This window comes from Onychomys torridus, chromosome X, assembly GCF_903995425.1.
Source record: "Onychomys torridus chromosome X, mOncTor1.1, whole genome shotgun sequence".
Classification (NCBI taxonomy): domain Eukaryota; kingdom Metazoa; phylum Chordata; class Mammalia; order Rodentia; family Cricetidae; genus Onychomys; species Onychomys torridus.
The window spans coordinates 51,956,116-51,973,504 of record NC_050466.1 but is presented as its reverse complement, the minus strand read 5'-3'; the positions used below and the strand labels follow the sequence as shown (position 1 = coordinate 51,973,504).

The window sequence follows — 17,389 nt, the reverse complement described above, 5'->3', positions numbered from 1 at the left end:
AAAGAAACACATGTATGGTCAGATGAAAGGGAGGATGAAATGGTATTTGGTTTCTTAGGAAATGTATTTCAGTAAACATCACAGACCCTCTTGGAAGGCAACCTTGGGAAGTTGTCTGGTATCCCAGCCTAGCCCCTCCCTTGGATCCTGTAGTGATGACCCCTTGTCCCATCCCACCCCCACCCCCAGGACTGAACAGGCCCTTGGACAAATGTCAGCTCTTAGGGATTACATCGTTTGTATCCTTTTTACCTTCATTCCACATCTGGAAAGAATTCAAGCTTCTTTGTGAGCTTTTGTTATTTTGGTATTGCTGAGATTTTTTTTTAACGTATGTGTACATGATGTGTCTCTGTAATGTGCCACATGCATGCAGATCCATCCCACAGAGGCCATCAAGGTGTGTCACATCCCCTGGAACTGGAGTTACAGGTGGTTTTGAATGGTCATGTGGGTGCTGGGAAGCTGGGCACCAAACATGGTTCCTCTGCAAGAGCAGTAAGTGCTCTTAACCACTGAGCCATATCTCCAGCGGTTACTTGTTTTTAAATAGAAAATTAGCTGACATGGTGGAGCATGCTTATAATCCCAGAACTGGGAAACATTGAGGTCAGGGTCTGGTCTTAGCTTCAGAGTGATCCACCAGTGGACTAAGCTCAGTTCTTTCCCTCTCTTTTTTCCCCTCCCCCTTAATTAGCAGTGAAAAAATATAATCCCAAACTGTGTGCCTTTCCTTTGGTATGCAGAATTAAAAAGTACCATATAGTTATTATTTGCTACAAATGTTCTCAATTTGAAAGAACTTGAGGGTTGAGGATATAACTCAGTTGATAAAATACAACCAGGGCTCACCCATTTGTAGCTACTAGCTGTGGAAATGCTATTGAGTGCCTGTTCCCTCACCCAGACTTTCTCAGTAACTGGCACTGCTGACTCCTCAGACTTTGACACAATTCTTAACTTAGTTCTGCCCTGTCCACCATTGAGCTCTGTTGATTCTCTCCTAAACAGATCCCAAATCCTTTACTACCTACATCCTTGGCCATGCCTAGACTATTGCTAAAACATTTTTCTTGACTTCCCCCTGCTCTGTTTTTGTATTCCCATCCCCAGCTTTACAGGCACCACAGGGTGCTCCAGAACCAGAGTCACCCATTTTACCTTTGAGCTGGTCTAATGTATGTACTACCCCAGGGATATTATTGTTGGTGTTGAAATATATCCCACTCCAGGAACACTATGGTCAGAAGTTGGAGTCTTTTTTGTGTAGTATGTTATGTTGTTAATATACTTAAGCTCCTTTGTTCCTGTTTGCATGCATTATAATAGCATAGTTTTGCTACTTTTGTCTTATTTTTAGTTATGTTCATATTTACATGATTTGTTAGACACAATTATATTCCAAGAAGTGTTCAGCAAGGGCTCTTTTTCACCTACCCTAGACTAGTCTACAATCCTGCACACCAGATCCATGTTGTAAATATGTCTGCAGTTTTGTTTTTTTTTTACTTCAAAAAAGGTCATGAAACTCATCCTTCCTAGCTACACAGCCTTACAGTATGTAAGCATCCTGTGGTTTATTCACCAGGTCTCCTTGGTGATGAGGACTAGAGAGGCCTGCAGTCTTAGCTAGTGAAAATAAGTTTTAGTGAAAATTGCCATGCCTGTGTTGTTAGGCATTTCCAGAGGTATCTCCTCAGGGTAGATTTCTAGAAAGGTGTTCCTTTGCTCATGTGGCTTGTATTTGATCTTGTGGTGGTTAACATATTTCAGAATACAAATGAGAATTCTAAAGAAGCCAAGTTATCCTGTTAGTCTAGTGGTTTTCTCAAATTCAAGGACTCTTCAGAATCAGGGGAGCAACCCTGGTGTTCAAAAGGAACCTTTGTGGAGTTACATGCAAGTGATAAGTACCTGCTGTATACTACTTCGGCCTTTTGCTTGCCAGCTCTGCTGGTGAGTACCCCTACTTTCCTCTGTCACTGGGAGCTTCCATATAAGCCTGTCCTGAAGACTGAACTGAGCAGACCACAATATTTCCTGATGCACCTCACAGCCCATGGGCTTACTTTCCAATTCTCCTAGTCTTAGACCAATAGGCAATTGCTACTTCTTTCCAAACCTTCCGTAGTCTGACCTGTAGCTCAGCGATGCAAGCAATGCAATGTGGCTAGATTCTGTAGTCAAAGGGATACTTACTGTGTCTCCGTACAATGGTCACTAGAGCATCAGAGACAGGCTTTGAACCCTATAGTACATGAAGGGACCCCACCAAGGAAAACCAAAACCTGTAGAAGGAACTGCCTCTGTCTACAAGAAAGAATAGGCAGGTGTCCTGTCCTGGAATATGGCTGTTTCCATATTTCATAGACTTTCTCTTTCCTCTGTTTCTGCTGAGGATAAGATGATTGCTTGCTTGCTTGCTTGCTTGCTTGCTTGCTTGCTTGCTTGCTTGCTTGTTTGCTTGTTTTAGTAAGGAATATCTTATGGTAAAGACCTATGTGACTCAGGATCCCTTTTTTCTCATACTGGAATCCTAGGCAGCAGTTGCTGTTTGCCTGAATTAGCAATAGTTACCTTTTGGTCCATAATTCTCACAGAAAGTATGCCTCTAGGGATGAGATTAGCTACCATTGAGATGAGGAAACTGAAGCTTAGACTGATGGAATCACTTGCTAGGGTCCTTGTTTTGAGAATGGCAAAGTCGGGAAGCTGGAGCAATGGCTCAGAAGTTAAGAGCACTGGCTGTTCTTTCCAAGGACCTGGATTCAATTCCTAGAAGCCACATGGTGGATCACAACTATCTGTAACTTTAGTCCCAGGGAACCCAGTTCCCTCTTTTGGCCTCCACAAGCATTAGGTACTCATGTGGTACACAGACATACATGCAGAAAAAAACACAAAATAAATAAAAGAAAATGACAAAGTCAGAATTGGAGTTCAGGTTGGCCAATTCCAATTTTGTATGTTCTTTTCATGACTGTACTGTATATCACCTTCCAGGGGGTTTGAGCTCCTAAAGCAAGTTGTGGTAGGCAGTTCCCTTTCTAGCAGTGGAGAGCGTTTTGTCATGCGACAAGCCCAGGGGGCCATCAGATGCAACTTATAGACTGACCTCTGCTAGTGGTATGTTGAGAAGCCAACCCTACAATGCTTAAATACAAGAATAAAACATATGCCACTTTCACAGCACTAGAACTAGGGTTTGGAATAGTATGATAAAAGTCAAGTGCATTTGACCAACATTACCAGCAACCCAGAACTGCTAAAGAAACCTTTGGGCCTCAGCTTGGCCTAAGGATGCATTGTCCCAGGGAAGTTACCAAGACCTGAGTGTGCAGCAGCTAGGTGTCTCATGTATGGCACCCAAGCTTGCCTGTGCTTACTACTCTGTATGCAACTGTGTTCTTTGTGATACTTACATATTTGTTTAATACTTCAGGGAGGAAAAGTCAGAAGACCAGGATCTCCAGGGCCTCAAAGACAAGCCCCTGAAGTTTAAGAAGGTAAAGAAAGACAAGAAGGAAGACAAAGAGGGCAAGCATGAGCCACTACAGCCTTCAGCCCACCATTCTGCCGAGCCGGCAGAGGCAGGCAAAGCAGAGACATCAGAAAGCTCAGGCTCTGCCCCAGCAGTGCCAGAAGCCTCTGCTTCCCCGAAACAGCGGCGTTCTATCATTCGTGACCGGGGACCCATGTATGATGACCCCACCTTGCCTGAAGGTTGGACACGAAAACTTAAGCAAAGGAAGTCTGGCCGCTCTGCTGGAAAGTATGATGTATATTTGATCAAGTAAGTAAGAGCAAGTCCTGTGTTTATAGATCAGGAAAGGCCAGATGGGTGGGAGAGCTAGATAAAAGGATCTATTGAAACTATAGCTCTGTGGAAATGTATCTGCCACCTGTAGGATGCTTAAAAAACATCAACACTAGATACATTCAGAAAGTACTACAGAGGCCCCTACTCTGTTGCTCTGCTTCAGAGTAGTGAGTCTTTTACCTATGCCACATGTCAAGTTCTTTCTCTTTGCTTCTAAATCAGTGTTAGGAAAGGTTTGCTGTTTAACAGGGCCTCTGGAAAGGGACACAAACAGACTTTGTTTGCCTTTCCTATTGCTCCTTGTGCATTTGTCCAACTTTGGACTGACCTTAGTGTTTTCTGTTAAAGCAAAGTAACTTCCAAAGCCAGAGGTTTAGAGGAGCAGCCAAGTACATCAGCTCCCCTTAAATGATCCCAGAAAGGCTAGCAATTTTCCCAGTATTTGTGGGTAGTTTTATTTAATTTTCAACTCTAAGAAGGGTGAGGAAAGTTTTATTGCTTTATTCCCAAAGAGGCTGGACACCATGCCTTGGTTTAGAACCAGGAATGTTTTGATGGTAGATTAGGTCTAGGCACCATCCAACAGAATTGGCCCAGCCCAGTGGTCCTCTAGTACTAGGCCTGACCCCTTTGGTTTCTGGATTGTAGAGAAGCCAAGGAGTACAGCCGAGTGGACTTAGAAGTAGACAGGTCCTCTGAGGCTTTCAGACCCAGCTGTTCTGGCTCCTGAGTAAGCTGTATAGGTATTCACTATCCCTGGTAATATGATTTCTACCCATGCATTAGTGCATTGCATCTGGTCTGGCTGTGCTCTTCAGTTTTAGGTCATCTCTGTTCTTCTTCAGTTTGACCCTTTTTCACTTACAATGTCTTATAAGAAAGCTTATCAGTACCATCTCCTCTACCTCAGTCTCTTAAGTTTTCATAAAAAGCTTCTGACATTTGTTTGTGTCTCTGTTTGTCTCCACAGTCCCCAGGGAAAAGCCTTTCGCTCTAAAGTGGAATTGATTGCATACTTTGAAAAGGTAGGCGACACCTCCTTGGACCCTAATGATTTTGACTTCACAGTAACTGGGAGAGGGAGCCCCTCCCGGAGAGAGCAGAAACCACCTAAGAAGCCCAAAACTCCCAAAGCTCCAGGAACTGGCAGGGGTCGGGGACGCCCCAAAGGGAGTGGCACTGGGAGACCCAAGGCAGCAGCATCAGAAGGTGTTCAAGTGAAAAGGGTCCTAGAGAAGAGCCCTGGGAAACTTCTTGTCAAGATGCCTTTCCAAGCATCACCTGGGGGCAAGGGTGAAGGAGGTGGGGCTACCACTTCTGCCCAGGTCATGGTGATCAAACGCCCTGGCAGAAAGCGAAAAGCTGAAGCTGACCCCCAGGCCATTCCTAAGAAACGGGGCAGAAAGCCTGGGAGTGTGGTGGCAGCTGCTGCCACAGAGGCCAAAAAGAAAGCCGTGAAAGAGTCTTCTATACGGTCTGTGCATGAGACCGTGCTCCCCATCAAGAAGCGCAAAACTCGGGAGACCGTCAGCATTGAGGTCAAGGAAGTGGTAAAGCCCCTGCTGGTGTCCACCCTTGGTGAGAAGAGTGGGAAGGGACTGAAGACCTGCAAGAGCCCTGGCCGAAAAAGCAAGGAGAGCAGCCCCAAGGGACGCAGCAGCAGCAGCAGCGCCTCCTCACCCCCTAAGAAGGAGCACCATCATCACCACCACCATTCAGAGTCCCCAAAGGCCCCCATGCCACTGCTCCCCCCCCCCCCCCCCCCCCCACCTGAGCCTGAGAGCTCTGAGGACCCTATCAGCCCCCCTGAGCCCCAGGACTTGAGTAGCGGGATCTGCAAAGAGGAGAAGATGCCCCGAGGAGGCTCGCTGGAGAGCGATGGCTGCCCCAAGGAGCCAGCTAAGACTCAGCCCATGGTCTCAGCAACCACCGCCACAGTTGCAGAAAAGTACAAACACCGAGGGGAGGGAGAGCGCAAAGACATTGTTTCATCCTCCATGCCAAGGCCAAACAGAGAGGAACCTGTGGACAGCCGGACGCCCGTGACCGAGAGAGTTAGCTGACTTTACACAGAGTGGATTGCAAAGCAAACCAACAAGAATAAAGGCAGCTGTTGTCTCTTCTCCTTATGGGTAGGGCTCTGACAAAGCTTCCCGATTAACTGAAATAAAAAATATTTTTTTTTCTTTCAGTAAACTTAGAGTTTCGTGGCTTCAGGGTGGGAGTAGTTGGAGCATTGGGATGTTTTTCTTACCGACAAGCACAGTCAGGTTGAAGACCTAACCAGGGCCAGAAGTAGCTTTGCACTTTTCTAAACTAGGCTCCTTCAACAAGGCTTGCTGCAGATACTACTGACCAGACAAGCTGTTGACCAGGCACCCCCAACAACCCCCTCAGTGTGCTTATTAGAGACAGCAGTTGAGAGGACACTCCCGTTTTTGGTGCCATTTGGTGCCCTGTCCATAGCTTCCCTGACTCTTCCACCATCCCATCTCCCAATCTGAGGGACCGGGAGATGTGAGGCAGGAAAAACCATTGGATTCTTTAGAGAAGACTGGAGGTGGTCAGTAATTATGGCCCAATGATTAGAACTGTGGTGGCACAAGTCTGGCCCCACACCCACCCCAATCCAAAACTGACAAGAATATTTTGAAAAACAGGAAAATGGCACCTGTCTGATCCAGCTCTGGCATGGCTAGAAGTGAGCCCTGAACTGCTGGATTATAGACTGGACTGAACCACAGAAGAGGATGGCCCAGGGTGAAGTGTCATCACCAGTTCACAAGGCATGCTCCCCTAGAGAATAATGCTAAAGAGGTGCCATGGAGACAGCAGGACAAGGCATAGGCAGGCTGGGTGGGGTCAAGCCAAGCCTAGTGCCACAGAACAAGAGAGCAGTCTGTGACTAGTGGTTAGGAACTTAGTGGATGGGACAAAGGGCATAGGGGAAGAAAGGAAAATATTCTTCCAATTACTTTCCAGTTCTCCTTTAGGGACAGTTTAGAATTATTTGCACTATTGAGTGAGTCTTCATGTTCCCACTTCAAAACAAACAGATGCTCTGAAAGCAAACTGGCTTGAAATGGTGATACTTTGTCCCACAAGCCACCAGACATGGCAGTGTTCAGAACTACCTGGATCTGTATATACCTGCGCTTGTTTTAAAGTGGGCTCAGCACATAGGGTTCCCACGAAGCTCCGAAACTCTAAGTGTTTGCTGCAATTTTATAAGGACTTCCTGATTGCTTTCTCTTTTGTCTTTGTCTTTCCATTTCTGCCTTCCTTCATTTCATGCTTTCATTTCTTCCCCATCCTCCTTTCCCTAACTCCTAGTTGGCTCTTCTGTTCCAGACAACGGCAGTGCCCAACCACATGCTTACCTGACAGCATTCAACCACAGTCCTAGGATTCTCCCTGCCCTTTGACTTCTCATTGCCAGTGCCAGCTATCATGTTTAACCCTGAGCAAGTGCTGGGCTCTGCTGAGTCCTCCCTAGCCTCTGTGAAGAACAAGAGGGCAGGCCCTTACTCCCTTAGATAGTCCCTCTTCCTTGCTAAGAAAAAACTCAAAAGGCTTTTCAGATCCTAAACAATGAGCCTTTTCACCTTCTGCTCTAGAAAAGTGGGCTGGAGAAACTGGGCCACATGTGGTAGCTGAAAGAGATATAGAGGCCCCTGTGTTCTGCCAGGATCACTGAGTAGCCCAACAGGGGTGCCATGCTCACTACCCTTGACCACACTCAGAAGCTTAACGTGAAGCATAGTGTGGCAGGGCACCTGTCAGGACAGATGCAGATTTGAGTAGGGAGTGACACGAGGGCCCCTTGCTCTTCTTCTGACAAGTCTTTTTTAGTGGAATTCTTTCCCTTTTGTTCACTGGGGACTGGGTAGGGCCAGCACACCCCATATTTCAGTCTCTGTTCCATAAGTGTAATGGTGAATTTTATAGGCTTGGCTTTGCTGTGGGGCTTTAATTGGTCAATTTTTATTTGGGATCCCAAAGTTTTAGCCTCTGTTCAGGAAGTCCTTATCTAGCTGCATATCTTCATCATATTGGTATATCCTTATCTGTGTTTACAGAGATGTCTCATATCTAAATCTGTCTAAGTGAGGAGTACCTTATCAAAGTAGCAAATGAGACAGCAGTCTTATGCTTCCAGAAACACCCACAGGCACGTCCCATGTGAACTGCTGCCATGAACTGTCAAGTGTGTGTTGTCTTGTGTATTTTCATTACTGTTCCCTAAGCTTCCTTATTGCAGTGTAATCATGGAAGAGTGAAACATCATAGAAATCATCTAGCACTTCCTTGCCAGTCTTTAGTGATCAGGAACCATAGTTGACAGTTCTAATTGATAGCTTAAGATAAAACCATGTTTGTCTCTTCTGGAATGGCTAGAACTAAGTGAGAGATTTTGCCCCATTCTGATTGCAGAGTCATAGTTGGGCTTTCTAGCATATTTGTATCCATTTCCTTGTGCTACAAATACAGACCCTGCAACCAGCTTCCTATCAGGCAGTCATTTTGCCTGCTCTGCTGTTGATCCTCAGCCATGGGTTCTGATTCTTCCCCAGGAAGGGAAGAGGTCTCAGAAGAGGGACTCTGGAGGGTCCAGGATATATCCTTCTTAACTCCTGCTTCCTCCAAGGACAAAAGGCCCACCTCACCCCACCTCTGCAGTGGCCTCACACTCCCCAAGGATACCTTTCCATACCCTCACAGCACCTAGCCAGATTGACATCAAGTTGTTTTATTGTGGTCAGTTTGCGGTTTTGCCTGTTATACTTAATTAGTCCAGTGAAATGTGACTCCTAGGCTGAGGATCCCTCATCCTTGGAAGACAACCTAGGCTGATTAGACATTCACAGTTGGGATTGCAGCACTTTGCGTGCCATTTTCTTTAATTTGAGCCCCATCTGCAGCCTCCTCATTCCCCAGCTTTCCCTTAGAGCTGGTTTCAAAACTGCAGGTGGTGGTGCCTGCAGCTCCTGGGGTTTTTTTGTTTTGTTTTGTTTTGCTTCCTGCTTTTTTCCCCATTCCTTCATCCCCCAAATAAGGACATCATGAGTCAGTGTCCTTTAAGCAGGCAGCTTTGATTGGGTTTTGCCCTGGCAGCCAGGGACTCTGTATAGGCTCTCAGGCTGCCTCTGCCTTGCAGTCAGGTTGACAGGAGGTTGGAGGGAAAAGCCTTAAGCCATGGGATTCTCACCAGCTGTGTCTGGCTCAGACCTGGAACGTGACCTTGATTTTGTTGTATTTGAACATTGTAAAGATTGGGTGGCATCTTTCACTGAATATATGAAGAATACAATAACTGACCTACAGCTTTCAGATACCTGGGACTAGGTCATTAAGGTCACATCCATCTTCCCTACCCTATTCTAGTTGTTAGTTACTACCTCTGCCAGATATATTGCTGTATATTCTCCAACTATGTTCATCCTGGCCCAGTCCTGCCCATTCTTGGGTTTGTCTTAACCAGTGGAACTGCTGCTCTTCAAAGTGCAGTGAGTTGAGAACTCTTGGTCACAGCCAGGCTCTAGTACAGCTCCCTTCTGCTGGTGCTGTATTCCCATATCAAAAGGCACAGGGGAAATCTAGAAGTACCACCTTCCCTAGTCCATCAGTGCCAAACTAGCCTGTGATCCCAGCATGGGTACAGGGAACTCTGTTCAGTGCTATCACAACAGACTGGAGGCCACAAACTTTGGAAATGGGAACCAGAGCAGCCCCAATTGCTGTTGTTTCACCCAGCTTGCTCTTGCTGTGACAATGATAAAAGAGGGTAATAACCAGAAACTGACAAGTTTGGTAGGGAAAGGAGTTTCCATAGCTGACAGGACCTCTGAATTTTAAATAAATTGTAATAAGTGGCTCAAGCCCACCCAAGAAATAACAAAAGGGTTGGAAGTGACCAGATGAGACCAGCCAGAGTTCATGCAGCCCAAGTGGAGTCTACCCATCTGAGCTCTACAGCACTTCTCTAACTACAGAGAACATTCCAGCCAGGCTCTCTGGGCTAAGGAGAGATCATAGGTGCCAGTTCTTCAAGAAGACCTTTGTGCATCAGTTCATAGCCTGTATCTTTGCCCCACATTGTTTGCTGATTCGGGTTCACACTTACAGATTCTAGGATGGATGGCCAACACTCAGAGAAAAAAGTTTCTAGAGCCCCTGCGGACCATGGTATAGCAAAGTCCCAAGTTGAAGGGGGCTAGGACAGATGCATCAATGCCCCATGCCTGGACCAAGCTCCATCCATATCTTCTTCTGGCTTTTCCTTCTTGCTCTCTGCTTGAGTGAACCAGCCTAACTCTGAAGAGATTTATTGACTCTCTCCATTTTGATGTTTTTTAGGTACTATATCAATCTTGAGAAAAGACTTAGTCTAATGGTTATAAATCGCTAGGATACTGCCTCCCCCAGGGTCTAAAATTACATGCTAAAGGGGAAATTTTGAACTGAAACCAGTTCTCAACAATTTAGAAGGAAAACCTTTAAAACATTTGGCAAATAATAATACATTTTTTTTTTCTGGATAAGAGGAGGCTTTTAAAAAAAATGTTGATCTAAAAATACTTAGTTCTTGGTCTGAGATATCTGGTGAGTGATCTGGGCAAAGGGAACTCCAGGCTGAAGCTTCCTACATCTGAGGAGGTGGAACTAGGAGATTCTTGAGATCGAGGCTTTTTATTATTGGAAAGCCTCTTTGGGTAGCTGACCCCAAGACACCACTTCTGACCTTGTCCTTTGGTGGTATGGAGGTTAGTGGCCTGCCAGATGCCAAATCTGCATGAGACCAGCTCTTGGTGCATCAAGTGAAACACTCATCAGTGACCCAGAAGGCCCGTCACAAAGTGTCTGCTCTCTTCTCATCTTAACTGAGCCTGTCCCAGCACTACTGCATAAACTAGGGAGGGTCTGCTACCTACAGAGCATTTCTCCCTGGGACCTCCTATCTTTTGCAATCTGTATACCCCACCCTCAGGATCTTGGCACAGATGAAATTAACTGTGTGGCAAGTACTTTGGCATGCCCTCTTAAACTTAACCAGTGCCTCTCCCTGCCTCTTTAAGCCAGCCTGCCTGCCTACTGGGGAGGCATGAGAGCCTATGGAGTGGAGAAGGGAGGGCAAGCAGGCAGGCAGTGGAAAGGCTCTAGAAAGAAGGACAGGCCCCCAAGCTTTGCACAAGCAGGGCTCAGCCCCTCATGGAACTAAGTGTCATCTTTTAGTTTAAGAACATTTGGGCAACTTGCAAATGATGTTTGCTCCTTGCTCTCCCCTTTTATCAGGTCCTGCTTAACACTGAGAAAATGCGGTGAAAAGGCAGAGGTTTGGCTCCTGCCCACTGATAGGCTCCTCTCCCTGCAGTGTTTGTGTGTCAAGTGGCAAAGCTGTTCTTCCTGGTGATCCTAATTATATCCAGTAACTTATAGACTATATGCATAGGTCTGCTTTGTCTTTTCTATTCTGGGCTTTTGATTTGTTTTTCAGTTTTGCTCTTAGTTTTCCTATTCTTTTTATTTTATGCACCAGCTAGACACACAAAGCAGTTGAATATATATATATGTATGTATGTATATATGTATGTATATATATATTCATGTGTGTGTATGTATATATATGTATATATATACATACATATATATGTATATATACATATATGTGTGTGTATATGTATATTGCACAATTATAAACTAATTTTGCTTGTGGCACCACACACACAAGAAAAGACCTTTTAAAATTATACCTATTGCTTAATTACAATATTTCTGATAACTGTAGAGTAGGACAAGAGAAAAAAAAAAAAGAAAAAAAAAGACATCTGTCTGCTGGTCACTTCTTCAGTCCAAGCAGATCTGTGATCTTTCCTCGCTTCTTTCAAAGGCTTCCCTGTGCTAAGTGAAGGAAGCTCCAGGCTGCACCCAGGTTTTGTACTTTGTTTCTCTGCTGTGAAAGGGGCCCCATGATTCTGGGTGCAGGACAGTTCATTTCAACATTGGGGGAGGGGGTAGATGCACTCCCTGTACCTGCTGAAGTCCAGAACTTAGTGAGCACAGCCCTGTCCCCACCTCTAGGAGTGGGGAGCTGGCATGCATGGGAGTGGCCCAACCAATTCCCTCCACCCTTTCCCTGGCCAAGGAGAGCCTGTGTCTAGTAAGTCTGGTAGGCTTTCCCCAATTAGCAGGGCTTGAGCATTTCAAAACCCTCCTTACTTTGCTGAGTCCAGGGGCTGGAGAGGAGATAGGAGGCTTGACCTGTCTCCAAACCTGTTAGCTGTACTAGGCAGAATGCCAGAGACCCCAGAATCACATCCAACAGTCCAGTGGGTCTCCTTCAGAAAGTAGTGAAGACTCCAGAAACATCCCTCTTCTCCCTGCTCCCATGAGTAACTGCATTTGCTTTTATAATTCTTGATGAGCAATATCTGCTAGAAAGATTAGCTGTAACGGTTCTTTTTGCAAAAGGATCATTCTTAAGTAATTAAAAACACACACACCCCAAAAAATGAATAAATCCAGAACCTTGTTCTTTCAAAGCAGAGAGCATTATAATCACCAAGGCCAAAATCTGCCACACACCTCCACCGCACCCCCTCATCATCGCTTCTTCTGAAGCCAAAATATAGCAGAGATATTTGTAGGCACTTTGGGTGGCTGGGCTACCCTTGTGCTGCTTGGAAGACAAGCTGGGGAAACCTCTGAGACCCTATCCTAGGGCCTTGCTTTAATGAGCAATCAGTATTAGGAGAGCATCACATTATTCCCCAGTCAGCATGGATTATGGGCATAAGGGGCCAGAGGGTTGTTGCCACTGATAATTGGCCACTGACAGGTGGGTGACCATGTATGTCCATATGAGTGCTTTATGGCTGATGTGAGATCAGCACCCAAGTTAGCTTCACCTGGTGACCTCTAGCCCTGCCTGGATGGAGCAGGCTACCTGGTTCAATGTTTCTGGGCAGCTTGGACATTGGAGTATAAAAGGCTTGCAGAACTTGAAGCCTGCTCCTTACCTTGCTACCATGGCCTTGTTTTTCCATTTGATTTGTCACTGCTTCAATCAATAACAGCCGCTCCAGAGTCAGTAGTTGATGAATATATGACCAAATATCACCAGGACTGTTACTCAATGTGTGCCGAGCCCTTTCTTTGTGCTGGGCTCCCTGTGTACCTGGACACTGTAATGTGTGCTGTGTTTGCTCTCCTTCCTCTTCCTTGCCCTTTTCTTGTCTTTCTGGGGTTTTTCTGTTTGGGTTTGGTTTGGTTTTATTCTTCCTTTTGTGTTCCAAACATAAGGTTCTCTCTAATGGTCCTCTTTAACTGTGGTGTTGAGGCTTCTGTTTGTGTAATTTTTGGTGGGTGAAAGGAACTTTGCTAAGTAAATCTCTTCTGTGTTTGAACTCAAGTCTGTATTGTAACTATGTTTAAAGTAATTGTTCCAGAGACAAATGCTTCTAGACACCTTTTTGTTACAAACAAAGCATTTGAAGGGAGGGGATTGGTGACTAAGACAAGACGGGCTATCTGAAGAGATGACCCCTGCCCAGATCAGCCAGAAGCCACCAAGAAGTTAAGCACTGGATTCCCATTCCAAGTCAAACGACTGAAGTTAATGTGTTGCCATTTTCAAAGTCAGAGGAAAACCAGATTTTGTTCCACTTGGTGGATTCTTTTGTTTCCTCTTCCCGGATTATTACTACTATTGTTAATTTTTAAAAAAAGACAAGGCCAGGAGTGCCCAGAGGGGAGGGGATGTAAGAGCAGAGCTGAGCTCACTGAGTAGGGAAAGGCTGGGCCTGCCTTTGCAGGAGGATGCCCCACTGAAGAAACAGGTTAGGAAGGAGACAAAATGAATTAGCCACTTCCTGCCTGAGATAGCTATTCCTGGATAAGTCGAGGCAGTGGGCATTATTGTCTCCAAAGCATGTTTCAGGGACATGACCAGTCAGGACACTTCTGTCACACCCCATGCTGTCCCCTAGTGCATAGTGCTAATATGTTATCTTGGCTCCCCACCGTGCCTGGGGAATAAAATGGTGGTAAAGGGTTTTCTCTTTCAATGTCATCTGATTCCCAACAAAATCTGCGTGTAAGATACCACCTTCTCTTTCCATGGCAAACATCTTCAGTAAAGCCATTATCCTCATTACAGATTGTTCCAGGCTCATAGAAGAGGAACAGACCTGTGTTCCTTTAGAGCCTCTTATGAAGATAGTGCTACCTGTAGTGACCAGTTGGCCATGGCATTTAGTAGCTGGAAGAACCCCCAATCCATGCTACGCTCCCCTCTGCCAGCCTGAAGGGCAAGATCTGTAGGACAGTGCAGCCAGTGACAGGCCAATCTGTATTGGGACATGTTGGCATCAGCTCAAAAAGCCTATCTGAGGTTGGGAGCAGGCACACAGGGCACAGAGAGATCCAGGACAGACATAGCTGGAGGGGTCAGTCTTGAAAAGCCCTCTGTCGCATTCACCTTCAGTTTTTGTGTTTTGGGACAATTACTTTAGAAAATAAGTAGGTCGTTTTAAAAACAAAATATTGATTGCTTTTTTGTAGTGTTAAAAAAAGGTTCTTTGTGTATAGCCAAATGACTGAAAGCACTGATATATTTAAAAACAAAAGGCAATTTATTAAGGAAATTTGTACCATTTCAGTAAACCTGTCTTGAATGTACCTGTATACGTTTCAAAAACACCCCCCCCCACTGAACCCCTGTAACCTATTTATTATATAAAGAGTTTGCCTTATAAATTTACATAAAAATGTCCGTTTGTGTCTTTTGTTGTAAAATCAAGTGGTTTTTCATAAGGTTCTTTTACTATTTGAAAAGATGGGCAGCACGTGGTTTTATTTTATTTTTGTAAGTTTTTTAATACATGTGAAAGCAAAGAATACTCAGCATGCCTTTCTAAGTGATGCGTTTGCACCTTTTGTTGGGAAGTACTGTATCCTGTGCTGTTAGCATTCTCGATAAATCTCTCTGTGAAAGTGACTCAAGGTCTGGGCTTTCATTATAAGTCAGCAGTCCCCTCCAGCTCACCTGATGGTGTGTTTGATCCAGCTGTCCCTGAACCCCAATAGCCTCTCTCAGGAGTGGAGTGGGAGGGAAGGGAAGCCTGACTTCATATGCAGGCCTCCCTGGCATCCTCCTCAGTTTGCTGTGTCAGTGCTTTCCAGGCACACTGCACCAGAGCACAACTTCCAACCAGTTGTGGTAGTGGTAGCTACCAGGTCCTGGTGTGCCACAGTGTTGTTGTTTTTTTTAAATACCTTTCTCCTCAACTCTGACTCCTGTGGCCAGTAACAGCTAAGACCTTCTGCATGACTTCTGTGAGTGGCTAACCTGCCTTCCTGACCAAGCTAGGGAATGCTGAGGAACTGCCCTAAGGGATCCCTTGTGTCACTGGTTTCCTATAAGAATATGAACCTTCTGCAGTTGCCCACTCATTATATCTGTCCCCTTAGGCTGATCTGGGCTTGAGGAGAAAATAATGGTTTGTCATATGCAATTGTGGACATACCTACTAAAGGCTACCTTGAAGTCCTGGCCTTGAATGTTAAATGAAAGGGTTGAAGATTCAATATGTAGATATGGAACATCTACTGTGTGCCAGGCCTATATCAGACACTGATAGTCCCCAGTACATAAAAAGGACCAAATCCCTGCTCCTAGAGCTTAACATAAGCACACAATAATTTTGAATACTGAATTTGGTGCATTTCGATAATGACTGGCCCGTGAGAAATCACTGGAGGCTCAGCATATGGTTGACCTCTTGAGTTGTTTGTTTGTCAAGGTCCAACTTCTAGTCCAGGCTGACCTGGATGAGTGTGATAGGTGATATGCCTCAGCCTCCCAAATGTTGGAATTACAGGTGTGAGGCACCATGCCCAGCTTTGTTTTATTTATGAGAGGGTCTCACAGTATAGCTCTGGCTGACCTGGAACCAAACTGGCCTTAAATTACAGGAATGCACCACCACACCTAGTTTGGCCTCATCTTGAGAGTGGCCAAAATGGCTGTGGTTTCAGAGAAGAAGCCAGAGTGGGAGCCAGCCATGGGCCTTGGGTAGACCTGGAAACATACCCTAAGTTTCTTAGAGGACAGGCTACTGAGAGGGAACTCTTTCCAGTTAGGATTGATATGACAAGAGAGTCTGTTAGAGAAACTGGTCAGAAGAAAGCTGTTGCTTTACAAACATGCTTTCAGCTGGAGAAACAAGGAAGGCCAAGTTGCTGCCTCTGGAAAAGTTCAGAGGTATAGAACTCCAGCAAGCTCAAGATGTGCCCAAGAGAAGAGTTACATGGGTTTTAGGAAGCTTTCCCCACAGCTTTTTATGTTCAATCTTGTCGGGGGTATATGCAAACTCAACTTCAGAAACAGAATGAGAAGTGTTTTTTAGGACATCTAACTAAAGAGGGTTTTTTTTTTTTTTGGTGGGGATGGGGTGGTGGTCATGGTCTTGTATCCCTGGCTGACCTGGAACTCACTATTTAGACCAGGCTAACCTCAAATTCACAGAGATCCACCTACCTTTGTTTTCCAAGTGCTGGGATTAAAGGCGTGCACCACCAAGACCAACAGCAAAGAGTTCTTAATGGCTTAAGGCTGTTGTATGTAAGTTCAGGTAGGTGTGCAGAGGCTGGCTCTGCCATCTTCCAAACAGCCATAAAGAGCTGGGACTCTATGGGAGGGCTATGGAACTTTGGGAAGGTAAGAAAGTGATTTGGTGATTTGTACCCAAGAAAGACCACGTGAGCAGTGAGCCCTATCAGAGCCATAAAGTTCATGCAGGTAAGTAGTATTGGCTAATGCTAAGAGTAGTGGACTCATGGAAAGAGGACTTCAGAGAGAAGAGACCATGGGAAAGTAGTGTGCACTGAGGTGTGGGTCATAGAGTGACTAAAAAAGCCAAAGAAATCCTGAATGGAGAACATAAGGGGAGTGGGCAAGCGACACTCATGTGGCGAAGCGGTCACAACAGGTGGTGTCACTGATAACTGCTCTAGAAAAGAGTAGGGGAAGCAGCTAGACTCTAGTGTCCTCATGAGGAGAAGTGCAAACTAAGCCAAAAGTGTGACAGAAAAAGGAAAGGGATGGCAAGAACTGGACATCATGCATATGGGGGCAGAGCAAGACCCTGTTAAAGAGACATAAATGTGTTGGTTGGCGAGCTAGTGAGGAGCCTGCACAGGCAGATACTGTGAAGAGCTAAAACTTGCTGCCCAGCTGCTGGCAGGTTCCTGGAGGCGGGGATGGGGGTGGAAGGGTGGGATCTAGCACAAAGGCAGTGTGGGTGGTGTGCAATCTTCAGACCATTCTCTGACCAGATGACTAGAATCATCCAGAGGGCCGTTTTGTGACCCACATTTGACCGTGTCCTACCAACATTTCAGCTGACTCTCCACTGCCCCCCCAAATAAAGCCAAAAGGAGCCTCTCCGTGACTTTCACCAGGCTTGATATAAATCGCCTTTGTAAAACATCATATCTTTCCTATGCCCTTTGTCTCCAGAACTGGAAGTCGTTCTTCATCCTGCTCAGTCCTATTCAGACGGTTCCTAC

The 17,389-nt window shown here is 45.5% G+C and overlaps 1 protein-coding gene across 1 annotated transcript in view; it reads left to right on the top strand.

Annotated features, from left to right (window-relative positions):
* The window catches only part of Mecp2 (methyl-CpG binding protein 2), a 67,416-nt gene extending 61,463 nt beyond the window's left edge, over positions 1-5,953 (top strand). Inside the window, exons 3-4 of the mRNA XM_036174078.1 lie at positions 3,443-3,793; positions 4,791-5,953. Coding sequence (XP_036029971.1) covers positions 3,443-3,793; positions 4,791-5,883 — 1,444 coding nt within the window. The 3' untranslated portion in view covers positions 5,884-5,953. The remainder of the gene's footprint in view (positions 1-3,442; positions 3,794-4,790) is intronic.
* Positions 5,954-17,389: the final 11,436 nt, after the last annotated feature.